Source organism: Mustela nigripes, chromosome 3, assembly GCF_022355385.1.
Source record: "Mustela nigripes isolate SB6536 chromosome 3, MUSNIG.SB6536, whole genome shotgun sequence".
Classification (NCBI taxonomy): Eukaryota; Metazoa; Chordata; class Mammalia; order Carnivora; family Mustelidae; genus Mustela; species Mustela nigripes.
Window position 1 is genome coordinate 102,353,505 of NC_081559.1, and position 27,515 is coordinate 102,381,019.

Below are 27,515 nucleotides of genomic sequence, written 5' to 3' on the forward strand. Positions count from 1 at the left end.
TATTTTATTTTATTTTATTTTATTTTATTTTATTTTATTTTATTTTATTTTATTTATTAGTTAGGATGTGCCCCAGCCCTCACCCACAGGTGCTGGTTGTATTTTTCAGTCTCAGGAGAGCCAGCGCCTATCTCCTCCCTTGGGACCATTCAGGGATAGTGGAACACCTGAGCCCACTCAGCGGCTTTGAGCACAGACCTCTAGTCTCCAGCCCGTGACACTGCTTGTTGCAAATTGACCTAAACCCACGGAGTGATTAGATATTAGGTAGATATTGAGAACCTGACCCTGATGGGAGGTGGGAGCCAAAGGTCCCCTCCCAGCAGCCTTGCAACCAGTTGTATCTGCGGCTATGAAACAGGTGCGGCTATGAAACAGGTCCGAGAAGAAATTCTGCCATGCATATGACACTCACTAGCAAGCAGGCAAAAACGAATGACCATACTTGACATCTCCAGGAAGGCCCAACCATATCTCCTTGCAAGGAAGCTTTGCTGGCAGCAGATCTAGTAGGTCCACTGATAGGATTAGCCTACCTTCCAACCAGATGACAGGATTTTTTTGTGCTGTGCAAAACACAAGACCCGAGGGAGTCCTGGGTTTTTGAAGGTCATGCTAAAGGATCCTGGGTTTGGGGCTCACTGGATTCCCAGATCCCTTTTGTTTAAGAGCAGGAATGCCTGTATGAAAGTTCTGGTAAATACACTTATCCTGATATTGTAGACCCTCTAGTGCCAGTTCAGGTGAGAAGGATTGAAATGGCCTGAGTCACAACCTCTGGAGTATGGATTCTGGATTAGGCTCCCACATTGTCTACTAAGCACTCCTGGAGTGCAGATTACTGATTTCTTCTAAGGTTTACCACCCTTGGGATGCATATTAAAAGCAGTCCCTACACCCTTGTTTGTTGCCCTGTCCTTACTGGATTTAAAAAAAAAATTTATTTTTAAGTGACAGCCAATATAACTGCTTCTGTTCCCAGTTCTTCCTGGACTCTCCACTCAAGGCTTCCAACACCAGGGTCTCCCCTGATGACAAGCATGGGGACAGAATTCTTTGTCAAGGCTTCCAGGCCCTGGGGCTCTATGGCTACCTACCCATCCCCAGGCAGGTCCCACCACCCCAGGATTCTGGGTGTGATGGGCACAGGCCCCAGGCATCCTGGGTCCCAGCATACCTATCCTCCCTCCCCCCATCTCTCTTGGAAGGACCATCTTGTCCATGGAGCCCCAGGAGCCCACACCTTCACCAAGACTGCCCCTGTGCAGGGCCCTTTGGAGGTCCAGAACAGCCTGGAGAATTTTTTTTTTTAAGGTTAATAGCATATTGAAAAAAAAGAAGAGATATGTCAAAACAGGGCATAAAATAGGGTCACTTTAGGAATGTTCACAGGTGACAAATAAGAGTTTTTAACAAATCCAAACACCACTGTAACCTCATCAGGAAGTAATGTCTGAATTTTAATTTAGGGCTTCAGTGACCATGAGGCCTTGGGCAATGAGCCCCATTTCAGGCCCAGCCTCTGGCCTAGACTTTGGAAACAAAGGCCTCTTAACTGTCCCCTGGCCCAGGTGAAGACCCAATCCCCAGATCCCGAGGTTCTTGGTCCCATCTCAAGCAGAGGGGGAAAACACTCCTATTTAGAGACCCAGTTATTTTATAAAGCAAGTTGTCCTGCCTCACAGCGGGGGCCTTCTCTGGTCACCATCGGAGAACTCCTGACTTTCCTGACTTCCCACTTCTTTTCCATTTTTCCAGGCATGGATTGGAGGCTGCCTTAGCCACTCTCTTTTTCCTGATTTTTTTTTTTAAAGATTTTATTTATTTATCAGAGAGAGAGGTGGGGAGAGAGCGAGCACAGGCAGACAGAATGGCAGGCAGAAGCAGAGGGAGAAGCAGGCTGCCTGCTGAGCAAGGAGCCCGATGCAGGACTCGATCCCAGGACGCTGGGATCATGACCTGAGCCGAAGGCAGCTGCTTAACCAACTGAGCCACCCAGGCATCCCTGATTTTTTGACCACCATAGTGTCGCCGGGCCCCCAGGATCAGTGGCATGTAATTTGAAGTAGTTGTGGGAGGTGGTGGGTGGCTGACTTTCTAGCTGGATCAGAGGATGAAATGGAGTTGTGAAAATTCATAAGTGATAGGAAACCTGGTTCGTGATGGAGTCAGGAGGCTGTCACACCCCGCTATTCCTCTGTGACTGCAGACCCCGTAGGAAGAGATGTACCTTGCAAGTCCATACTTTAGGTACCACTTCACTGACTCCAGCAAGAGGAAGGAAGATTTTCCTTCTCCCCTAGCAACAGCCCAGCCAGTGAGAAACAGTCACAATCAACCAGTGAAAAGTCCCTACACTTCAAATTCCCAGTTTACTCCAATGGACTTTTGTTTATAAATAGTCCTCACCCCCTTCCCTCTTGCATCTCCCTTGGTCTGGGACTTGTCTATGGTTTTGCAGCAGCCTTCTTGTCCTAGTTTGCAAATCTCTGTTATTCTACATAAACCCACTTTTTGCTGGCAGAGTAACTGGTGTTTTTTTTGTTTTGTTTTGTTTTTGAGGTTAACAGAGCTCAACAAAAAGGCACACGTGGTAACTGGTCAGAATTAGGAATGAGAGGTGTATAGAGGAGTTTACTGTCTGGGGGCTACAGGTTCTAGTAAAGTCCCTAATCTGGGCAGAAGGCACTTTGGTAAGCTTTATTATCCTTTATTGGGTGTTGTTTTCAGGGTACTTGGCTAGCTCAGTTGGTAGGCCATGTGACTCTTGATCCCAGGGTTGTGAGTTCAAGCCCCACATTTGGTGAGGAACCTACTTCAAAAAAAATTGTAAGTGGTGCTGTGTTTGTTTTACTATTCTTTAAATGGTGTATGATGCTTTCAAATCTTCTAAAAAGTGAAACAGTAAATTTTGTTTCCTCAAATTCCTTTAGGAACAAGATGATGAGATATGCAGCTAGCTAAAACAATATTTTCCCTAAGCACTTCTCTTTCTCTCACAGCATCTGGTCAATATTTCCAATGAAGACGTACATGTGCATATTTTACCCCCTCAAACCAAATACTTTCAGATCAAGTATGTGAAAACGGTAAGCACGGCCTGTTGCCTGTTCTCCATGGGGCTCTCTTTGGACTGTGACTTTCCGTGTGGCGGGTCCGCTTGGGACGCATGTGTAGTATGCCGCCACCACAGCCCGCTTATCTTCTAGGAACACCGACTCGTTCCTGGCTTGTCCCTCACTGTCACTGTTACGTTTTCTCCAGATGAGTGGCGATACTATTATGATTGCATTCGGGTTCACTGTAAGGTAAGTTTTCTTAAGATTGTTTTTTTGGAGGGTAAGGGACGGATGATGTCAAAACTTATACTCTGAGGGAAGAACAGAGGGAAATGGAGCAATAAGTGTGGTTTCTCACCCAGTGCGTGTGTTCCTTGGGCAGCCAGTGTGAGTAGCATGAAGGGTCCTTGTCCGGTGACTTGGGTTCTGGGTGCAAGAGCAAGAACCAAGAACCAGGGAAGAGCCATGAGACATCATTTGCTTCAGGTTTCCAGCCTGCCCTGACCTGGAAACTCTATCATGAAGCTGTAGGAGTTGAATTAAAATTAAAAAAAACCAAACAAACAAAAAAAAAACCTTTGTCAAATAGCTTAAACAAAGTCCTTGAAGTACTAGGCTTCCAAATGATCAGGATCCCCGAATTGTGATTACGAACCCCAGGGACTAGATGGTGTTGTGTTGGAATGTCCTCAGAGGCAGCCCCGTGGCCAGCAGGGAGATAGGAGCCTGGTAGACTGACCCCAGATGGCTGGGCTGTGTGGGTCCCTGTGAGCCTTTTCAAGGTCACCAAATTCATCCTGTGGCCTCCAGCCAAGGCCAGCTCCATGTGCTGTCAATCCATCTCTTCTAGCGGCCCCCCAATATGTCCCTTTGCTCCCCTAGGTCCAGTTCTTGCAAGTTGAGAAGGCTTAAGGGGAACTAAAAGTACACCTTAGTAACCCATGAGTTCCAATCTTTAAAAAGAAAATTAAAAAGCTAAACTGAAAACAAAGGTAGGGTATGGCTTTCAGCAGGAGCACCTGCACCAAGAAGATGAGTCTCGAGGACAGGCATGGTACAGAGGGCCAGGGCCCATCTCCTGCTACTCAGGGATAAGGCTAATATAATACTCTGCACGGATGTAATGCTCTTATCTCTTTCAGGCCATCATCTGCCTTAATTCTTAAAAATACCTTTATTTTGTTTTTAAAATTGTTTAATCTTTAGTTTTTTTTAAAAAGATTTATTTATTCATTTGAGAGAGAGAGAGAGCATGAGCAAGGGGAGGGGAAGAGGGAGAGGAAAAAGAGGGCTCCCCGCTGAGCAGGGTGCCTGATGCAGGACTGTATCTCAGGACCCTGGGATCATGACCTGAGCTAAAAGCAGATGCTTAACTGGCTGAATCACCCAGGCATGCCTTAAAAATACCTTTAAAGTAAAGGCAGAAGTATTCCCATTTTGCAAAGGAAGAAACAAGGCTTGGAGAGGTTTTGTTTGAGGTCAAACATGAAGCGGGATGGCCAGCAACCCTCTGGGCCCGATGTCAGTTCATGGTTTATGGTTCATTGCTCTCTGTTTCTTTTGGGCTCCTACAAACTAGGTTTGCTTATAATTTTCTCAAATAGAAGTAGGTAGATTACTGTCTTGGTATCTATAGGAAGACATTGTTATCTTTAGCTTTACTGGATAATAGTGAATATCACTTCAAGGAAATGTACTTAAAAATTTCCTACAATTTGTTTATAGTTGGGAAAGCTCAATATTTCTGGTGTTATATGTAAGCATTCAGGTTTCTTAAGGAAATGTTTTTTAGTGATAGCAAGCAACATAAGAAAGTACCTATAAGTTCATTTTTGAAAATTAGAGCCTTCAGTATGGTAAACTTGACTTTTTCCCTCCATTAATTTTAGGGAGATGACACTTTGCTTATTCCCATCCATGCCTATCCTGTCATGAACACATTGGACTTTCCCTCATTTATAAATCTATCCAACGTTTTCCTTGGTGAAAGGTGAGTTACCAAGATGAACTACCAAAATGTTATATGTCATGAAAAGTTAAGGTATATGCGCATAGAAACTTAGATTTGTATTTTTCCTAATGGCAGGTTATGCTTGTAGCTGAGTTAGACTGGACTTATAGTTGGAAAGGCAAAACAAGGGGCCCCTGGATGGCTCAGTAGGTTAAGCATCCGCCTTGGGTTTGGGTCATGATCCTGGGGTCCTGGGTTGAGCCCTGCATCAGGCTTCCTGCTCAGTGGGGTGTCTGCTTCTCCCTCTCCTTCTACTGCTCCCCCTGCTCAAGCTCTCTCTTTCAGATATATATATATATATATATATATATATATATATATATATATATATAAAATATTTTAAGACGAGTGCCTACCTGGGAGAATTGTCCTGAGGATTTAAATAGGTTAAAGTAGAATTTAACAATAATTTAACAACAATAGTTAACAATATTTGAATGTTTGATTTATGCAATATTTGAACATTTTAATACTTAATAATAGTAAGAAGAGTGCTTTGCATGTAGCTACTGATTTAAATTAGCTATCAGCCTTCATCATCATCACCAAAGAGATTTTGACCTAAGTAATGTACAAGAGATCCAGACAGGTTGACTCACACATTAGCAAAGGTAGACAATGTATAGAGAAATTATAATGAGAAGCTCAGAATGGAAAGGCTGGTGGCCAAGTTGAAGGTGGGCTTCCAACACTGAGTGAAGGGGTAAGAGCTGAGGGGCAGTTGTGAAGCTCCAGAAGAGCGGGTCAGGACCTGTGCCTCTGCTGGGGAGAGTGGCCCACTGGCAGGTCTGCAGCAGGGCAGGGAGGAGGGGCCCTTTTCTCTTGGCCTTTATATGTTAAAAACAAAAACAAAAACAAAAACAATGTTACTGAGATATAATTCACATATGATAAAATTCACTAATTTAAAACATGAAGTCTGATCATTTCTAGTACAGGCAGCCATCACCACAATCAGTTCTTGAACATTTTTTTCATTACCCCAAAAGGAAACCCATTACCCATCTCTCATTTCTCCTTCAAACTTCTAGTCTCAAGCAAACTCCACTTTACTTTCTGTCTCTATAAATTTGCCTATTCTGGACATTCATATACATGGGAGCATACATTAGGAGGTCTTTTGTGACTGACTTCTTTCAATTAGCATAAGGTTTTCCTGGTATCGGTATTTCGTTCCTTTTTATTGCCATTTAATATTCCATTATGTACACATACCACATTTATTTATCCATCAGTTGATGGATATCAAGTTGTTTCCACGTTTTAAAAAAAATATTTTATTTAATTATTTATTTGACAGAGAGAGAAAGAGCAAGCAAGAGAGGACACACAAGCAGAGGAAGTGGGAGAGGGAGAATCAGGCTTCCCACTGAGCAGGGAGCCTGATGCAGGGCTCAACCCAGGACCCTGGGATCATGACACGAGCCGAAGGTAGCCGAAGGTAGATGCTTAACGACTAAGCCACCCGGGTACCCCAGTTGTTTCCACTTTTTGGCTACTTTGAATAATACTGCTATGACCATTTGTGTGTATGTTTTTATTTGGGTATATACGTGGTTATTTCTGTTGGGTATATACTGAGGAGTGGAATCGCTTGGTTATGTGGGAACTCTATGTGTAACATTTTGGGGAACTGCCAGAATTCTTTCTAAAAGGACTGCACCATTTTTAATTTCTACCAGCAGTGTGTGAGTTCCAATAGCACTTACATTTGTGAATGTCAGAGGAGAGCAACTCTACCTACAGCTAAAGAGAAATTCCTGTATATTATGGAGAAGGACAAAGGTTATGGGAAAACACAAATCTAACAGAGGTAGCTTCAGAGAATGTGTTTTCTCTTTGCATGTAGAATCTATTCAGACAAAATTGCCAGAAGTTACGAGATCTACATTTAATACCACCGAGTCTGCTTTCTTACTATGAGGTTGCTTCTGGGGAGAAGCAACTGCGATCTGGATAGGGCCTCTCTGAGGACTGGATAGCCTTTCCCACAAGATCATGAAGTGTACTTGTATATATTCATCAACCACATTTGCAACTGGCTGGATTTGATGGTTGTAAATTTTCCTTGCTGAAATAAAACTCTATGTGGACATTTGCCTCTAAACAACCATGGCAGCTTAAGATCTGGTAAAATGTATTTTGACAGCTTCTGTAAATAACAAAAAATTTGCATTCTGGTCTCTGTCCAACATCTCTAAACCAAACACTTTGGGGTGCAGAGGACTTTTAGTTCTCTTTCCCTTTTGGGAGTTGAAACTCTGCTTTATAACTAGTCTAACCACCATGGCTGATTAAATTTCATAACCACTTTATATTTTACGGAGTATTATAGACAAAATACAATTTTCCCCTGGAGTATTTGGGTGGTTCAGTTGGTTAAGCATCTCCTTTCAGCTCAGGTCATGATCTCAAGGTCGTGGGATTGAGCCCCACAACCGACTCTCTGTTCAGCAAAAAGCCTGCTTCTCCCTCTCCCTCTGCCCCTCTGCTCATGCTTTCTCTCTTTCTCTCAAATAAATAATTAGTCTTTTAAAAAGTGCAATATTCCCCTTCCTATAGATGCAAGTAACTAAGAACATGCTTTTATTAGGTGCTGAAATTTAATATCTTTCCATTCCTGTGGTTCTAAAAAGATTCACATAGATTCATCAAGCTCTGTAGTTTCTCTAGCAGTGTCTACCTGGTACCCAATAACCGGTCAAAATCTGTAACAAACCCAGTCAGTTGACCAGTTCTCTGCATGCGGCATCAACATGTCTTCCTTGCACCAAGATGACTGTTGTCCAGTTGGTTAGTGTGCTCTAGACAAGCTTACATGAAAGTCACCTGGGCCCTTTCCTGGACTCCCTGTCACTTCCCCATTTTCCACTCTGGACCTGGTTGGTCCCATGGGCAAGCCAGTCATGTTGCTCCAAAGCAAGTGGAACGAAGAGTCCATCTTGGGGCTGCAGATGCTGTGTAGACCACAGGGTCACATTAACAACGCCAGCAGAGCAGGTCCCTGGCTATACCATCCCAAACCCGGGCTGGAACTTTTACATCATTAAGTTTAAGAATTTACCAAAGGATGCTTTTCTTTAGGCAGTGAACCTCATGGCTCATTTCAGAAAGTGTGGGAATACCCAAGGTCATAATAGGATGTCCAAATGAAACCTAGTTCTCTCACTGCCCTCTGGTTGAAAGCATATGGGCCACAGGAGAATGTGAGTAGCACTGGGAGGGAAAGATCAACAGTGAGGGTGACTGGCATAGACAGCAACCGGGTCCTGTTTCGAATAGTGCGAGTAAAGAGCCTCTGCTTGAAGGGCCCACAAACCAGCTGTAACTGGGTTAGAATGAAGGGGTCAGAATGACTGCAACACAACATTGATCTTCAGAAGGATATTTTTGAAGCCCTCCCTACTCAAAGAGAATAAATTCCCATTTTTCAGTTCATCCGGGGAAACACTGTCCTTATGCTAGGAACTCTTTTTTTTTTATGTCCCAGAGTCAAAGTTGACACAAAGGAGCAGCGACTTTTTTTTTTTTTTAAAGATTCCATTTGTTTATTTGACAGAGAGAGACAGAGAGGTCACAAGTAGGAGAGAGGCAGGCAGAGAGAGAGGGAGAAGCAGGCTCCCCGCCAAGGAGAGAGCCCGATGTGGGGCTCGATTCCAGGACCCTGGGATCATGACCTGGGCCGAAGGCAGAGGCCCAACCCACTGAGCCACCCAGGCGCCCCAGGAGCAGTGACTTTTTATGGAAATATTCTGACAAGGGTGACTTGAACTCATCAACACACCTGTGCTTTATTTCAGCCCCTACTTTGAGTTTATCGAGCAGCCGTGAACTTGTATTTCAAAATTGATATTCGGAGGAAAAAAGGCACTTGATAACAGCCTGAACTTTTACTATATAAAAAATTCTATCATATTTTATAGTTAAAATTGCTTTGATTTAATACCCCTTTGCTGACCTAATATCTTATGCCAGTTTCTTTTTGTGAATTTTAACAGGAAATGAAAACCATCCCATTCCTAAACCTTAGGGATCTATATCAATAGTGGAAGGGCATAACTGCTTCCCCCTTTCATTCAGCAGAAGTGGGTGCCAACTTGAGACAGTCACCAAAGGAAACTTTTAATGGAAAGGCTACACTTTTTTTTTTTTTTAACAAAATGTTGAGTTTAGACTTTTGACTCCTAGGGAAAGTGATGGAAAGGCTAGAAAACTGAAAATGTGGGAAGCAGTATTGACCTTATTAAGGCCTGGTTTGAATATTGTAATACTCTGCTTTTCTCCCTTAGATTTTGTTCAAATTTGATTTGGAAAATTGCTTGATTGGTTTACATGGGTCTAAGGGACAGAGTGGCACCAATGTTTGGCCAGCACCTAGAACAAATGAATGCGTGCATAGGGGTAGTAACGAAAGCTGGGTTATTTCTGTTGCTTAGGTTCCTGTAGGCATTGAATACATTCTTGGAATGATTCCTTAAACTCCATAGCATATACATTTTGTGACTTATATGAAACTACCAAGCTGCTATCGTGAACTAAGCAGTAAGAATATTTTTTTAAAGATTTATTTGAGGGGTGCCTGGGTGGCTCAGTGGGTTAAGCCTCTGCTTTCGGCTCAGGTCATGACCTCAGGGTCCTGGGATAGAGCCCCACATAAGGCTCTCTGCTCAGCAGGGAGCCTGCTCCCCCACCCTCTCTCTGCTTGCCTCTTTGCCTACTTGTGATCTCTGACTGTCAGATAAATAAATAAAATCTTTAAAAAAAAAAAAAAGAAGAAGATTTATTTGAGAGAGAGAGCACGAGCAGGGAAAGAGGGAGAAGCAGACTCCCCGCTGAGCAGGGAGCCCGACACGGCGCTCAATCCCAGGACCCCGGGATCACAACCCAAACCCAAGGCAAATGCCCAACCGACGGAGCCACCCAGGTGCCCCAGCAGTAAGAACTTAAAAAATGAACTACATTTTAAATTCTACAAAAAATATCCAGGGGCCAGTCCCAAATTCTGATATTTAAGAATATAACACAAAGAGTTTCTGTGTCTCCCTAAAGCACATTCCTGGAAGCAGCAAAGACAAACACTGTAGTTTTTGGTGTTGGAGAGACACTCCTAAATGGAAAGTGTTTTCTGGGCATGTCTCCTCCTTGCTTGGTTTATACAGCAGACAGATCTCCCACCAAGCCCTGTCCAAGAGGCCACATCTGGTCACCACTGCTGCTGTTCTCCATGCTCAGCATCCAGGTCTCTGATACCTGCACGCATGCATGTGCACATGCACACACACACACACACATACACACACAGTGTACACATACCTGTGCGCTCTTCCCACGGTTTCTAGAGGAGCACCTGGGTTGCTCAGTCAGTTAAGTGTCCAGCTCAGTGTTGGCTCAAGTCCTGATCTCAGGATCGTGAGACTGAGTACCGCGTTAGACTCCAAGCTCAGTAGGCGTCTGCTTCGATATTCTCTCTCTGCCCCCCACCAAGTAAATAAATCTTTAAAAACAAGACAAAACAAACATGGTTTCTAGAATGTGATTATTTCATGCTTGTCGGAATACTTAAAGCAGAGTAACTAGCAACAGTCAACTGAATTGTGACTTTTCTTAAACAATTGCTTTTTCTTCAACATGCCCGAAATAGCTCACAGAAATTCCTTATCTACAACCATTTCAAGATCAAAATTATTTGAATGCAAATTACTTTGCTTTAAAAATTCATGTCTTACTCTTCCTGTGAGCTTTTTGTTCTAATAGTTGCTAGTGGGTAAGACGCAAGACCAAGCCAGGTCCCCTCCGTGCTGTCAGGCCCAGCGTGACAGGTCCCTCAGCTCTGAGGAGGTACGCTTGGAATGCAGTCAGCGTGTGGCAACTTGTGCCCCCTATTTTAAAAGAAGAAAAAGCCAGCAGTCGTTTTTAATGTATCCTCTTATCTCCAAATAAATGCTGTATTTTTCTCAATAGAAGAAGAAATCAGCCTGCAGGAGGCTTTTCTTCTACCCTCACATCACAATTCAGTTGTTTCCTTTCCCTTGAACGTGACTTTCTTTTTTTTTTATAAGTATTTTTTTAAAGATTTTATTTATTTATTTGAAAGAGACAGATCACAAGTAGACAGAGAGGCAGGCAGAGAGAGAGGGGAAGCAGGCTCCCTGCTGAGCAGAGAGCCTGATGTGGGACTCAATCCCAGGACCCTGAGATCATGACCTGAGCCCAAGGCAGCGGCTTAACCCACTGAGCCACCCAGGCGACCGAATGTGACTTTCTTCCTGATGACAGATGTCCCTATTCTCTGGTCTTAGCTATGGGCCCTGCTCTGACTCAAAGGAGCCACTCATGAATTTCACTCCTTACTCCATCTTATCCCACATTATCTACAACTCGAGTGAGTTGTGAGGTGCTGTTTTTTCTAATATGTATTATTTATAATACTTATTAGAAATAATTATTTTTATGAACGAAATAAAAATTATTTCATTTTTAAGTGAAGTCGATGTTTAGTTTTTGGGTTTTTTTTTCTTTTAAAGATTTTATTTATTTATTTGACACAGAGAGAGAGAGCACAAATAGGCAGAGAGGCAGGCAGCGGGGCAGGGAGCAGGCTCCATGCTGAGCAGAGAGCCCGATGTGGGGCTCTATCCCAGGACCCTGAGATCATGACCTGAGCCAAAGGCAGAGGCTTAACCCACTGAGCCACCCAGGCGCCCCTGACGCTTAGTTTTTCAAAGCTATTTTATATTGTATGAAACCATTTATATGAGGTACTTGGGGTAGTCAAATTCAGAGACAGAAAGTAGAAGGTTTGGGGGTTGCCAGGGGCGAGGAGTATTGGGGGGAGGGGAGTTGGCATTACTGGGGACAGAGTTTCACTTTTGCAAGATGAAAAGAGCTCTGGAGAAGGAGGGTGGGGATAGTTGCACATCAGTGTGAATGGTTTGATACCACTAAACTGTATACTAAAAAATAGTTAAAATGGTAAATTTTATGTTATGCATGTGTTACCATATTTTGTTAAAGTGGTTTTTAAAAAATATATATGTGAATAGGGCACGTATTATCTCTGCAGAGGCGAGCATGTCACAGTCACCTCTAACTTTCTGAATTCAGTTTTATTCCAGCTCCTAGAGAAATGCCTTACCTTCTTATACCAAGAATGCAGAGGTGACCCCTTTAATTCTGGTTGTTCCCTGGGGTTCCACCTTTTCCTAAACTACAGAGGCCTGAGGGAAGGCAGGGAGTAGGGAGTTTTAGCAACAGGGAGGACTAAGCAATTAGGTTGAGGAAAGAGTTGAACCAGAGGCAAGAAAGGCGCTCAGAGGCCAGGCCAGCAAGAGACAGATGTCGACCCTCCCTGAATCTTTGACTACTTCTTGCTCTTTACCTCCAATACTGGTCTAAGCTTAGGCTAAAATGAGGTTAGTGTTTAATTCTCTCAGTGTAAAAAATAAGTAAATGCCTGTTACTTGAGCATTTCTTTATGTAAATCTCTTTGTCTTTATTTGACTATATCGTTAAAGATCGTGGGTCCCCTCTGCTTCTCATTTGAGGCTCGAATCCTGGTGAGATTAATTGTGTCTTTGAAAATAAGATAAGCAGCACATGAAAGTTCATAAGAACATACATTATCTTAGATAAAAGGACATACTTTGAAATTTGAAACATAATTTACCCTCAGCTCTTTATATCTTTTCAAATCGTTGCCTGTTTAGGGGGTTGGAGGTCTGGCTTATCAGGCAACTAATCATTTTGTCTGATTGCCTTCTGGTTTTGGAGTCACATTCTAGATACAACAGTTTACATCCACAGCTTAAAGGAAAACAACGGATCAGCCTCCAGATTTCTTCCTTTGACTCTATGTACGTAGTAGTGCTTGAAGGGAGGTTGGTAACATTTGAGAACAGGCCTTGGGATTTTCTAGGCTTTTCTTGCCTGTGGGATAATTAAAGGAAAGGCCTTCTAAAAAGCTCAAGCTTCTAAAAAGCTCTTTGCCATAAGGCAAAGAGGGCTCAGTTTCACAGAGAATGTCAGTAGAGAAGAGGACTACAGTGCACACAGTGAGATGTCATTAGCTATCCCTTTAGAGACCAGAGAGGTAATGAAGTATCGCAGTGAACAGCTCAGGTTCTGGGGTCCCACCTTTAATTTCCACTCATCTCTTATGAACTGCTTGCCTTTGGACTACCCTGTAGGTCAGTTTACTTATCCATAAAATGGGCATAGCAATAGTACATATCAAGTCATCAGAAGGGTTAACCAAAATTCAAGCCTAGTGGTGACTGGTACCTATGAAGGGCTAGCACCAAAAAAAAAGGGGGGGGGGCTTTAAAGTTGCCAAATTAAGGTTGCAACTAGAAATGGGGGATAAGGTGGTCATTTACTAAAGAAGAAAAAAGACAGAGAGAATGCCACTTGGGTCCATTTTCTATTGCTTTGTAACAAACCACCCTAGAAGGTAATGGTTTAAAAGAACAGCGATCCCTCGTTTTGTTTGTGTGTGAACCACGTGGAGAAGCTCATCAACCTGTTGGGGGTGGGGGCAGGGAGGGTGCTGCCAGATCCACTTTCCAAGATGCTGCACTCATGTGCTGGCTGTTATCTGGGTCCTCAGCCGGGCCAAGGGCTGAGAGCCTTGGTTCTCTCCCCAGGCTGCCTGGGCTTTCTTACAACACAGGCAATAGGTTGCAGAGTGAGCCTTTTCTTAGACTTCGCCTCAGGAAAGGAGTACAGCATCCTTTCCAACACATTCTGGCAATTGGAGCCCAGATTGCAGGGAAGAAGACCTAGACACCCCTGTCAATGGAAGGAGTATGGGAAGAGTTCACAGAGTTGTTTTAAAGCTATTACAGCGTGTGATCCCAAAGTGTGTCCGGATGTGATTTTTTCATGAGTCTCCTGTCAAGACTGTGACATGGATACATTGTTGCTGCCCACATCTTTGGATCTAACCATGATCCTTCATCAGTGAGCACTTGACAGAGCAAAAGTCCTATAAAATTGACATGTGACAGTCAGTGTTATAGTTTAAATTATTCATACGCCTCCGTGATAGTTTAAGTTATTCACACGTCTCCGTGGGGAGACCTCCCTTTATCTTGAGGGTGTGTCCCTCAGGTTTTTATGTAGGCATCACAGCTAATGAGTGGTTAATTTACTGTGCGGTCTGAGTCCAGCATCTTGTCATAAGGTAGCATTAGTCATGCTGTTGTCAGTTAACCTGCATTCTCCCCAAAAGAGTCAGATCCTGTATATGGCAAAGTGCTTCTTCCCCCTCTCTGCATACTGCGATTTTGGAATTAAGGAGGAAATCTGATTCTGCGTTATCTACAAATTCACGAGATCATTCCTTCTCTCAAAAAAGGCTTGATTAGCTTCTTGACAAATGTAATGTTAAATTTTAGAGTGAATGATAAAAATAACATCAGACTAAGGTAAAAACAAATGTTATATAATTAACTGGAAACCCGTGGGATATTTGACACTTACTAGCATGCATTTAGAGAAGGGTGAAGGAAAAAAATTAAATTTATATTGTTATTTTATAATATCTAATTTCCGTAAGTCAAATGTGTACTCTCTTCTAATAGGCACACAACTTGTATATAATCATGATATAAGTCTAGTATTTAAAAGGTTTGGGTTGGGGGCACCTGGGTGATTCAATGGATTAAACCTCAGCTATTGGCTCAGGTCTTGATTGCAGGGTTGCGAGACTGAGCCCCGTATTGTGTTCTCTCTCAGCAGGTGTCTGCTTCCCTCTTTCCCTCTGCCTCTCCCCCCACTTATGCTCTCTCTCTCTCTCTCAAGTGAATAAATAAAATCTTTTAAAAAGAAAAACTATGAGAGCCCCTGGGTGGCTCAGTCAGTTAAATGTCTGCCTTTGGTTCAGATCATGATCCCAGGGTCTTGGGATCGAGCCCTGGTTGAGGCTCTCTGCTCAGCTGGGAGTCTGCTTCTCTCTCTCCTTCTGCCTACCGCTCCCCCTGCTTGGGCTCTATCTCTCTCTCTTTGTCAAATAAATAAACAAAATCTTTAAAAATATATTTTAAAGGTTTGGGTTGGGAGGCACCTGGCTGGCTCATTTGGTGGAACATATGACTCTTTATCTCAGGGTTGTGTGTTTGAGCCCCATGTTGGCTGTAGAGATTACATTAAAAAAAATTTTTTAAATAAAATAAATGTGATGTAATGAGCACTGGAGATTATGTAAGACCTGTGAATCCCTGAAGTCTATCTCTGACACTAATAATATACTATATGTTAATTAAATTAATTTAAAATAAAAAATAGTTAAATAATAAATAAAAGTTTTGGGTTGGATTTTATTCAAAATAGGAAATAATTCTTTTAAAGTATTGGGTATATTTTTATACATCATTTTAAAGTACTTCATATTTATACATGGCCTTAGTGTAACTGATAAAATATTTAGAAAATAAAGTAATGGGGATAAAAGTTGTGGTTAACTTCAAAAATACCAGCTTCTATATGCTTTTGATATTTCAGTTGGCTTCTTCCTATAAGTTAGAAGAACTCAGGGTATTGTTTGTGCCTCAGGAACCATAGGTGTAAGATGTATATATTTATGTTTCTTCAGTATAAATCACTTTTAATGGTAATTAACATGGGTGTTTAGAATCTCTAAGTCTCCTTAGAATCTAATGGGATTCTGTTTTTTCAAATATGAAGAATTTCTTAATAAACTAACCTTTATATTTGTCAAAATTCCTTGTGACCCAAATTCACCTAGACTGTGCTTGATTCACAATTATGGCCGTCATCCATGCTGATTCGGCACCCGTAATAACAAGCTGCAGTAATGAAAGCAAATCTGTATTACTTGCACTGCTGTGTCTCCTTCTGAATCAGATTACTTGGAATTCTGTGCCTTTAGGGAATTATTTGTTTTTCCAGATTGGTTAATGCATCAGGAACCTGGCTTCACGTAATCATCACTAAACAAATATCCTGACACCTTTTCTATGGGAATTATCAGAGCTCTAAAATTAGTTTTAAAATGGGCATATATAAAAAGTCCCAGCACTATTTTTTTGGTTTTAGTTCAGGAAAATGCAAATATGCAGCTCTTAGTAGAACATTCTTGAGCAGCTGACTTGACCTCGCTGGGCAACTCTGAGCAGATCACTGGGGTTACCAACCCAAGTGCCATCTGGCTCATGTGGCTGTGAGTCATGAGTCATTGGCCTGATCTTCAGAGACTGTGTCTGAGCCATTTAGACTTCACATTGACCACCTGGAGAGCATTTTGGCCATAGCTAGTAAAGTTGATCATTTTACTTTACTACTACCCAGCAATTCCATTCCTGGGGTATACCTGGAGTAGCTCTGGTACTGAGACACAAGGAACCCCAAGCGAGGATTTTTATTGCCACGTCACAATAGTGAAAAAATGCAAATAACCTAAATGTCCTTCAGCAAGAGAATACGTAAGTGGGAATGAGATAGTCATGGAATGGAATATTCATCACTAGTGAAATGAATGAACAGTACTTCATGTGTCATAGATAAGAATCATATATCATGGGGATACCTGGGTGGCTCATTCTGTTGAGTGTCTGCCTTGGGCTTATTTGGTCATGATCCCAGGGTCCTGGGATCAAGTCCCACTTCTGGCTCCTTGCTCACTGGAGAGCCTGCTTCTCCTTCTGCCTGCTGCTCCCCCTGCTTGTGTTCTATCTGTCTCTGTCTCTGTCTCTCTCTGACATATAAATAAATAAAATCTTTTTTTAAATTTATATAATGGATAAATATTACACAGATAGCACTGAACAGCATTAACAAGTTTTAGAATGATACCGTTGAAAACAATATAGATTTTGTCAGTACCTACATGTGTAGTGGTGTTATAAAAATGCATGGGAATGATGGACAGTGGAGACAGGGTAGGGGTCAGCCCTGGGTAGGGACAAAGTGGAGTGGGGGAGAGGTGTACAGGGAGTTTCAAGTGTTCGGCAATGTTTTACTTTTAAATTCTTTTAACACTTTTATTCATTTATTTATTTAAAACATTTTTTAAATTTTATTTTTTCAGTGTTCCAGGATTCATTGTTTATGCACGTCACCCAGTACTCCATGCAATACGTGCCCTTCTTAATACCCACCACCAGGCTAACTCATCCCCCCCCCCAAAAAAAAACCCTCAGTTTGTTTCTCAGAGTCCACAGTCTCTCATGGTTTGTCTCCCCCTCCAATTTCCCCCAACTTACTTCTCCTCTCCATCTCCCCATGTCTTCCATGTTATTCCTTATGCTCCACAAGTAAGTGAAACCATATGACGATTGACTCTCTCTGCTTGACTTCTTTCAGTCAGCATAATCTCCTTCAGTCCTATGCATGCTGATAAAAAAGTTGGGTATTCATCCTTTCCGATGGCTGTGTAATATTCCATTGTATATATGGACCACATCTTCTTTATCCATAAACATTTTTTTTAAAGATTTTATTTATTTATTTGACAGAGAGAAATCACAAGTAGGCAGAGAGGCAGGCAGAGAGAGAGAGAGGAGGAAGCAGGCTCCCCGCTGAGCAGAGAGCGCGATGTGGGACTCGATCCCAGGACCCTGAGATCATGACCTGAGCCGAAGGCAGCGGCTTAACCACTGAGCCACCCAGGCGCCCTATCCATAAACATTTTTAAACACTTAAACATTTTTGGTTTACCAAAGCAGATTTGAGAGCTTGGTAGTGGATAAAGGGATCTCTATTATATTACTCTCTATATCTTTCTTTCTTTATATTCAGAATAGTCTACAAATTTTAAAAAGGTAGTGAATTTAAAGCCAAATAAAAATGCTCTTGGCGTAATTTTTAAAACCACATTTGACTTATACCGTATCCCCAGAATTACTATGGAAAAAGAGTTATTTTACTTTGTTTCAACAAATATTTGTTGAATGTTCAACAGATGCAGGGTTCTGGAATTTTGTTGAGGTTAGGCTGGAGAAGCAAGCAGACTCAGCTCTGCCTTCCTAGGACTCAGAGTCTCCCAGGTAGACAGGTGTGGGACAGGTAAGGAGGCAGGTCCTGGTGGGGAAAAGTCCCCGAGGCAGACAAGGTCAGTTGGGCACCACCCAGAAGACAGCATGCTAGCTGGCCTGACAGTTCTGCTTAGCCCGATTGTAGTCTCAGTCTCCCACACAGACTGGGAAATGGGAGGGAGAAGTGTTGGCAGGAAGGCTCTCACTGAAAGGTCAAGAGGTGGAGACCAACCGCTGGGCAGGAGGACAAGATGGGCTGTGAGGGCGCAGGAGTTTTGAGGTAGAGAAGGGAGGAGGCAGAAAGAAATACAGGGATAGAGGGCAGGACTGAGCTCAATGTCCAGCTGCTGAAAGACGCTGGATCACCTACCACACCAGCTCCATATCTGTGGGGAGGCCAAGTGCTAGAAGCTCAGCTTCTCCATGCCTTACTCACCGCAAACTCTGGCCCACCTGGGCTTGGCCTGATAGTAGGAGAAGACATGATGAGAAACTCAGGGCCCTCTGAGCAATGGCCCAGCTATAGCAGCTCCTGCAGTACCATAAGGGACAACCTCAAGCACACTCAGAAGTCGGACTAGTCTTGGTGAGGGAGCATTTCCAGGTCCTTGGTGAGGGAGCATATCTGGGTCCTCTGCTGCTTGTTGGCCTTCTTACCACATAAGAAGTCTCTGGCACATTTCAGTCCAACACAACCGGAAGTGTGGTTTCTTCAATGCCGTCTAGGTCCAAACTCCATAAACACCAGGGGCTTCCCAGGCTTCTCTGTGTCAAGCCTGCTCATGCCATGTTCCCTAGGTTCCCTGGGGCCCATTGGGTGGCAGAGAAGCCCTTTCCCTGTAACTGTGGGTGTCCACAGAAAGAACCTGACAGTACTCAAGAGGCAGCGTGGACAGAGGTATTGGGAGTGCGGAAACTGAGCCCGGTTGACCTGCCTTGAAGCCCACTTCTGCCATGAACTAGCTGGGTCATCTTGGGCAGGGCACTTACCCTTTCTGGTGCTTTGTTTGCCTTGTCTGTAAGTGGGGATTGTCACAACACCACCTCACGGGATTCAAGGAGTTAATGTTTGGGACATGTATGTGACGGGAGGCACCCAGGAGTTACTCTAGCTGCTGTGTCAGCCTTCACTGTTGTGGTTGTTTATTATGTAACTTGAGTCTCTATTCCTTGCGATCAAAAGAACCCATTATTAAGAAAAATTTTTTTTCCTTTTTTTGTTTACAGCAAAAAATATGTTATCCCTTTGCAGTGCAGCTGCCCTGTCGATTTTGAGTTTCATATCACTTTGATTCAGTCTCATGAAGCCTTTACTATTGATCCAATATCAGGTAAGGAGAGTCAGGATTTCAAGTTTCCTATTTCCTTAGGGTTCTCAGATCAAAGGGATTAGGAGAGTCAGTCTCAAGGTCTAAAAGAGAATAAGCTACACTTGAACATGATATCTTCACATGTGTAATGGTAACAGATTTGACGTATCTGACATACTGTAAATTGGGGTCGGACACATGAGAATGAGGACACTTTGGGATCATTTGTATTGTGCAGATAATTTGTAACAGTGTCCAGGTAAATTTCTTCCAAGATCAAAACTTGAAATCGGAAGTTAATCCTTTCCTCTTCTAATTTTGGCCCTTGGTTTATCCTTGGGGCATCCGTTTCACTCAATTTCAGATAAAATGGGAATTGCATCTCTTACCCAGCTTTTGGGATGTTATTAAAGGCTGTCATGAATTTACTACACACATGGTATGGACAATCTGCCTTTTCCTGCCCCAAAGGGCATAGATCTTTGTTCTGCTCGGAACTTTTGAAAGAAAAATCTCCTCTAAAGCAATTACTGCTTCCAGTTTCTGTCTCTTTTGATGTTTGGGTGTGGGCTTTAAGTATCTGTCCACAGTGTTCTGCTGTGAACACTAAAATAGCTTTATTCTCCAGTGTCTGGGTATCCACTAATCTCCTGATTTTGAGTGCATATATGAGTGTTCAAAGCAGAAATTTTGAATGACTTCTAAATTATGAGATGTATATAGATTATTTCCTAGAGAACCAGGAGCCATTCTAAGATTTCTGAAATACCATGTAGCTTACTATTTATATTGCAAAAAGCAAAACAAAGCAAAACAAAACAGTACTTGATTCTCTTTCCAGAGAGAAGCTTTATTACTTTTAGGCTTTAAAGAGGAAAGAGAATAAGTGGTTACCAAAATTATACTAAACAAGATTATATTTCTGCTTTTAATTATATTCGGTGTTCTCCCTATAGGCCTTTTGGTAGAATAATAAAAGTAGCACTTACTTAGTGACTGTTATGTGCCAGGCACTATTCCAGGTGACAGATATAGATACATTTGATATATGTTGAAGCACCTGTATATTTAATCTATACCACAACCATGTAAGGTTGGTATAATTATTATTTCCATTTTATGGACATAGAAATGAAGCTCCAGGGACACTCGGGAGTAAGAGGCAGAGGTAGGATTTGAAACCAGTGATTCTGGTTCCGAAGCTGGTGCACTGCCTCATAAAATACAAACTGAATTTCCACCTTCACTCTGAAGAGGTTATAAGAACTTGATCTATGATGGGGGGTGCCTGGGTGGTTCAGTCATTAAGCATCTGCCTTCGGCTCAGGTCATGATCCCAGGGTCCTGGGTCTGAGCCCCACATCAGGCTCTCTGTTCGGCAGGAAGCCTGCTTCAACCTCTCCCACTCCCCCTGCTTGTGTTTCCTTTCTCACTGGTCTCTCTCTGTCAAATAAATAAATACTAAAAAAAAAAAAAAAAAAAAAAAAAAGAAGAAGAAGAATTTGACCTATGAGGTAAGTTGGTAAAGTGAACTAGCTCCTGTGATCTTAGTCTAGACTCTACTTGAGAGATGACGTCAAGACAGAGGAGGGACTCCTGTCCTTCCCTGGGCCACCAGACCACATTGGACCTCTGGGAATGTCCCTGAAAGCCAGGTGCTAAGACAGACCCAGATAAACCAGGGAAAGAGCATCAGGTCAGTGTAGGAATGAGAAGAAGAAAAAGGCACTGGACAAAGGCCAGCTGTGTCAGTAACAAGAATCACTATGGTGTAGGGGCACCTGGGTGGCTCAGTCAATTAAATGTCTGCCTTTAGCTCCGGTCGTGATCCCAGAGTTCCAAGATCGATCCCTGCATCAAGTTCCCTGTTTCTTCCTTGCTCTGTCTTTCACTCTGCTCATTCTCTCTCTCTCTCTCTCTCTCTCTCTCTCTCTCTCTTGCTCTCTCATTCTCAAATAAATAAATAAAATCTTTTTAAAAATTATTTTAAAAAAAAGAATCACTGTAGTATAAAAAGGAATGGCCTTGGGCCTGGCAGCTCCTGGTGCATCATCAAAGATGCTCAAATAGGAAATTGATCTCTTATCATGTAGCTAGTTCACCATCACTGAAGACTGGTGGGAATGTTGTAGAGGGGAGTCAGCAGATGGGACTTAGAGCAGGGCAGTACCCCAAGACATTGAACATTTATGACAGCTATGAAGCCAAGGGACCCATCCCTGGTAATTTGCACTTATAGCTCTGGGAAGGGTCTGGTTTTCTGTACTGGTAGCAAGCACCTACCAGTGATCCTGATGTGGACATGCCTCAGAGTGGTGTTTGGCAATCACTAGACTAGGTTCATCTATATGATCCTGCCCCTCTTGATGGTCTGTAATTCTGTGAAACTCCATAGGCAGAAGGGAACCACCAAGATTTCTGAGCAATTGTGATAGGAGCTGTTTTTTTGAAAGGTCAGAACTGTTGCAGTGTACAGGAGTGACTGGGGCAGGTAGAGGCAGGAGACCAGGAAATCATTGTGTTGGGAATGAAATCATGTAGGTCTTGAGAGCCAGAACTAAGCTGGTGTCAATGGCACGGAAAAGGCAGGGGGAATTGGGAAGGAAGTGAGAGGTTCTTATGGCCAAGGCCTACTTCTGCAAAGAACTATGTCCCAAGATATAGAATATTAATCTACTGAAAGGGTTTTGAAACACAGCCTATTCTAAACCCAAGGACAGGTGAGAGGTGGGAGCGAGGGACAGAAATTTCCACGTCACCTAGGTACTAATTAAATGGACAGCCGTGAGACAGAGAGGAGGTCACCCGGGGAGTGGGTGTGGCTAGACAAGAGAGGTGGACAGAGCACTGAGCCCTGAACACATAGGCCTTCAGGGGACACTGAGGGGAAGTGGGTCTGGGATAGTGATCCAAGAAGAAAATCAGAAGAGTCTGTTGCAAGCAAAGACATGAGTGAGGGAGGGAGCTAGCGAATGAATGAAAACAAATGAGAGCAAACCAGGGCTCTTGAACTTTGCGGACCCCACCTTTACGATTTGAAATGTTCTGCATCATGTGGATGGCCTTGCTGATGTGGCTTTACAAAATGATCTCCTAGGCTGGACCCTTCAGCCTCCTTATGAGGCTTAGTGCAGGACACTCTTTTGGGCAAATCTTAGTAACTGATTATCTAAAGGCCGTGGAGACATGCGTCGTCCACAGGATTATACAGCAACATCTTCTCTAGGAACTAGGAGCATCATTTATTCATGCCTTCCAGGCATTCTGTGCTCAGGTTTGCCAAACGAAAAAATTTGGATAGGATAACTCCACTTATAAGATATGCCTCTGACATAGGGCCCCCAACTTTAACTCAACTGGCCATTTGCCCACTGGGCATCCTTAGGATTCATGTGTGCCCTAGAGCTTCCAGAAGCTGGCTCTGTTGATGGGGCCAAGATCTTCCTGAAATTGGGGAAAAGAAGTAAAGGATTTTGTGAGCTTTGTATTGCTGACAAGAAATCATATACAATTAAAACATCAAGAATACTCTCGATAATTTTGGAAGAGCCAGCAATACATGACTTTGGCCAAGATCTTATTAGTGTTGGAGAAGAGCCAAATGCCAGGAAAAAATTGTAGAACTTGTTTACTTTTGACCACTTTGAGATCCTGGCCATTTGCTTGGTGTCACATACATCAAGAAGAATGCATGCAATTCATATCAATGACAAATTGTAACCTAAAATGGCTAGTTAAGTGTTCCTGAGGACTATTGGCCAGAGTTCTTATGGAAAGTTTTAATACTTTTGTTCTCTTTTATCCCCCCAATTATGAGGACTAGATCAGCCATTAGAAATAATTTTATATTTTGCATTTTCTTATGAAATGCAAATTTATAACCATTTTATATTGATTTGGGAGTAATCCTAGAACCTGTGGCCTTGCTTTGGACCCAGACTGCTTTTGGTTATAAGCATTACCTGTAGGCCCAGGTCCACCAAAGGAGTTTCCCTTCACCTGAGATGAGCACTAGGACACTGTAAACACTGAACCCTACCCGTCAAAGTCCAAGGCACCTCTGTATACCTCCTATTCTGTGGGGCGGGGGTGGGGGGCGGTATAGGGTCCTGACCTAGTCCAATCATGTGATCTCAGTTGGATTCATTCATTCTCCCACAACACCTGCCAATGTGCTGCCCCCCCCCCCCCGCATTTACCTGTTCAGGTTTCAAAAGAAAGTGAATGTTAACCCACTTTTTTCCTCTTTCTTCTTCAAAGCCCCCTTCCTCCCTGACTGAGGTATTTTATCATATAACAAGCCTCAGCAACAGGGTCCAGATGCCTTTGGGCATCCATGAGCAAACCCTTTCCTTCCAGACAAGAATATGAATGGGGAAGTTTGCCCTGCTTCTCTTCCCTGCCTCACTATACACCTGTGAATGGGTGAGACAGGAGACCCCTGGTCCCCAGCACAAACTGCAGGGGACAGGTCAGGGTTGTCAGGAGGATGGTACGACCTTTGGATCTTTGGCACACAGAAGATGCCCCCATAAAATGTTTCTTATTGGTGGCTAAGACCATCATGGGTAGCCTCATCCCAGAAAATAGTGCTGATTATATGGCTATACAGAGAAATGGAGACATCCAGGTATGTCTTTGGCAAGTGATAGAAATGAGTGAGATATACCAGCGAAGTGCTTCCGATCACCTTCCAGTTCAGCCAATTTGAGAAAAGCCAGAGGCTATAAGCCAGGTTGGAATAGAATGCTAATGAGAAGTAAAATCAAGGATCAGACGTTTTTATGACTTTCTAAAGCACCAAACTGAATAATGAGGAAGTGAGAACATTTAAGGACAGTTAATACACTGAATGCAAATGGGTTCCTTATGCCCCTTATTTAAGGGCATATGTAACTGATTTGCAGTAGCATACTGAAGAAAGCAGGAAAAGCTAGAGAGGCAGGTGGCGGTTCTTTACACACAGGCCCTGAAGCAGCTGTGTCACTTTGGAAGCGATGTTACATTTTGCCGGACATTAGGTATGTCCTTGACCGGTGATGGTGGTTCTACGCAGAGCTGTGGGCGTAATGCTAAGAATCACTCCCATTTATTAATTGTTAACCACGTGACAGGCACCGCCCCATTGCTCCCCACAACCCTACGAGGCGGGAACTAGTAGCATCATTTTTTACTGCCAATGTCGCCAAGACTCAAGGAGGCCAGATGACCTGCCCAAGGCAACAGGGTCTGTCTGACTCCAGACTCGAGCTCTCACCCCCGTCCCCTAAGCTAGAAGGGTAACAAAACAAGGACACCTTGAAATAGAGGAGAGGAAGACAAACAGAACTGTATCACAGACCAAGAGTTTAGGAAAATTCTATTTTTCGAGAGACAAGCTAGGGAGATTAATAATAGCTCTCCACCCAGCCTTGTGTATTCTTCCTGCCTTTGGGATCCCTAGGTATTGCCTGTTTGAGATGACCATTTGATGGCCTGTCAGTCAGGGCTGGTTTGAGCTTGGTTGATCAACAGCATTCAGTGAACTTCACCCAGAGGCCAATTCCTGTACCTAGACTGAGCTCTGGATCTCTCCTGCCCATTCAGGGGTGCTAGCCCAGCGAGGCCCAGGGATGGGCCAGGGATGGCTTAAGCCAACCTTTTCTCCTGCTGGAAAATCCTGTCTTCCAGGAGACTGAAAGGGAATGCCAGCTCCGCTTGCAGGAGAGCAAGCCTTTCTGGGGTTCCCCACAGGGATGGTCCAGGAAGGGTGATATGCCCCAGACCAGGCAACAGCAACAACAGAGTTAAACAAAGAAGATCTCTGGGTGGAAAGGAGTGTGGGAGATAGGAGGTTGAGCAAACATAAATATTTCTTTAAGAAGTGGCTTTATAAAAATGAAGTATGTTATAAAAATATGCTTCATGACTTGATACTGATTGAAAAAAACAAACAGGTGAAGCCAAAGGAGTTGATGAACTACATGGATATAAGTGATAGTGTTAAAATTTATAGCTACAAATAAGAGTATAAAAAACATCAAGAGGTCAGAGCTACTATCTTGCATGCTTCAACTCCAGCAGGAAACCTGGCAGTGCGGACAGTGGGAGGGAGCTTCCATGCTCTGTGTCTCTCTCCCTCCTTAATGGCTTCACCTTCTGTAAGTTTATCTTCCCTTATCTGAGCTGATAGCATTTGCATTCTGTCTTGTGACCAGAAATGCCACAGTTACTTCGTTTCTATTTCAGTGGAACCCACGTGTCCACCTCCATTCTTTCATCCACTTTTCCTCCATTCTAAGTTCTTTATGTCCGTTCTTTCCCTGGCTTGTCTGGAATGTGAAACCAGCAGCTTGTTAACCAGAGGTTCTTGGAGGCTACATACCAAGAATGCTTGCATGTTTGACCATGTCTCTGCAGCCTGTCATCTTGAAGGACAACCTGACTGGGTCGAAGAGTCTTGGTTTACCAAGACTGTTGGCCTCAGAACTTTGTAGACATTACCCAAGTGCCCCTTGCTTTGAGAATTTGTTGGGAAGTCAGAGGCTGGCCAGAATCTTTACCTGCCCAAAGTGAATTCTGAATGCCCTTGGGATTCTCTTTGTTTTTGTGTTTGTTTCAGTCTTGAGGTTAAGTAATCTGCCAGGCATTTCTCTGTATCATTTGTTTTCCTTGAATGCGGCATATCCTTCTGATCTGAAGAAAAAGGACTTTTGTTATTTTAGGAAATTTTTCAACTATTTAAATTGAGTATTTTAATCTATTTGCTTTGTTCTCTTGCTCAGGAACATAAATTACATACGTATTGGTCACCCTTTGCCCTTGGTATCTGTTATCTTCCTTAAAATAATTGAATTTTGTGGGGATTCCTCATTTCTTCCTGCCATGGCTCTACCCATGTGTCCATGCATGTGCATTGTGTACGTGTGTGTGTTTTGTTGTTCCTTCTCATGCAGTGTCTACTTCAGTGACCCTTCCATTTCCTTTTTCTGTGTGTCTCCCAAACCCACCAACTCTTTTTATCTCCTTCTAGTATGTTCCACCATCACTTCCTTGAACCTAGTAACTCTCGCTGTGGGAGGGTCAGGCTGTCTGTCATTTCTTTAAGACTCTGGTGAACCACCTGAGTTCTGAGGTAATCCGTCTTGTGATGTTCTTATGTGTTCTTCACCTGCTTTTGCTTATGTCCCTTTCCTTCTTCAAAGCATACTCATTCTTGAATGTACAGTTTTCATGCATAATACCTGTGTTGGTTCTACTCAGCATTTCACTCAGCTTTGAGTAGGGCCTGCTGCCAAAAGAAGAATAAAGTGGGAAAGGAACGATGATGATGAAAATAATTATAGTAGTATCTAAGGCTTGCGCGGCCCTTACCCTGTGCCAGACCCCAGCACTGCTCCTGTCATACTCCCAATCACACTCATCAGGCAACACTATGAGTAGGTCTGCTTTGCAGGTGAGGAATCTGAAGCATGGGTGGTTTAAGTGGGTTGTCCAAGGGCTGAGCTAGGATTGGAAGCCTGCGTCTGGCCACAGTCCCACATCCTGACAGAAAACTTCCTGTTGCTGCCCTGGACTCACAAAAGCCAGGTGGATCGTCTGGGCTGCGTGCTGCCATCGCAGGGTTGCCTGCTCCACTCTGTCCCCATCAAGTCACCTCCAGCCTCCGGGTCCTGGGTCTAAGACAATAGAAATGTCAGGGCAAGATAAATACTTCTTCAGCTCCCTCCCTGCTACTCTAGGATGCTGAGGTCTGGTCTCTTCTGTCCTCATCCTCCCTTCTCCAGGGCCCAGCCACATTCCCTGTTTTGCCACTTTAATCAAAGAGGAGGTAGATGTATTTTTTTCATGGCTGTTTCCCTTCCCCTTTGGGAAATCAGTTGCCTTCCTGGCTCTCTGCTCACTCCCACACCTTACTGTACAGTATTTGGGGGAGCATCTGCTTTTTCAGGCTTTGGAAGTATACTCATTTCCCTGGTTTAACAGAAGATTTTCATTCTCTTCCATTTTGCACAATTTTTTCTTGTTTTGGTGAGTTTGACAGGAGGGTAGTCAAGGGAAAACAGCTTCACTTGACCATCTTTTATCAGAAACAATGCTGGGTTGAATCCTGTCCTGTGGCCCCACATTGGCGTTTATTCTAGAACTAAGCACTCAGCGCCTG

The 27,515-nt window shown here is 43.2% G+C and overlaps 1 protein-coding gene across 5 annotated transcripts in view; it reads left to right on the forward strand.

The window, feature by feature from the left end:
- The window catches only part of CFAP221 (cilia and flagella associated protein 221), an 87,237-nt gene that overhangs the window by 9,130 nt on the left and 50,592 nt on the right, over positions 1-27,515 (forward strand). For 3 of the 5 annotated variants that reach the window (XM_059394444.1, XM_059394443.1, XM_059394446.1), the window contains exons 4-7: positions 3,003-3,089; positions 3,210-3,308; positions 4,949-5,049; positions 19,290-19,393. In XM_059394444.1, the coding sequence (XP_059250427.1) occupies positions 3,003-3,089; positions 3,210-3,308; positions 4,949-5,049; positions 19,290-19,393 (391 nt within the window). The remainder of the gene's footprint in view (positions 1-3,002; positions 3,090-3,209; positions 3,309-4,948; positions 5,050-19,289; positions 19,394-27,515) is intronic. The other 2 variants (XM_059394447.1, XM_059394445.1) reach the window with 2 other exon arrangements.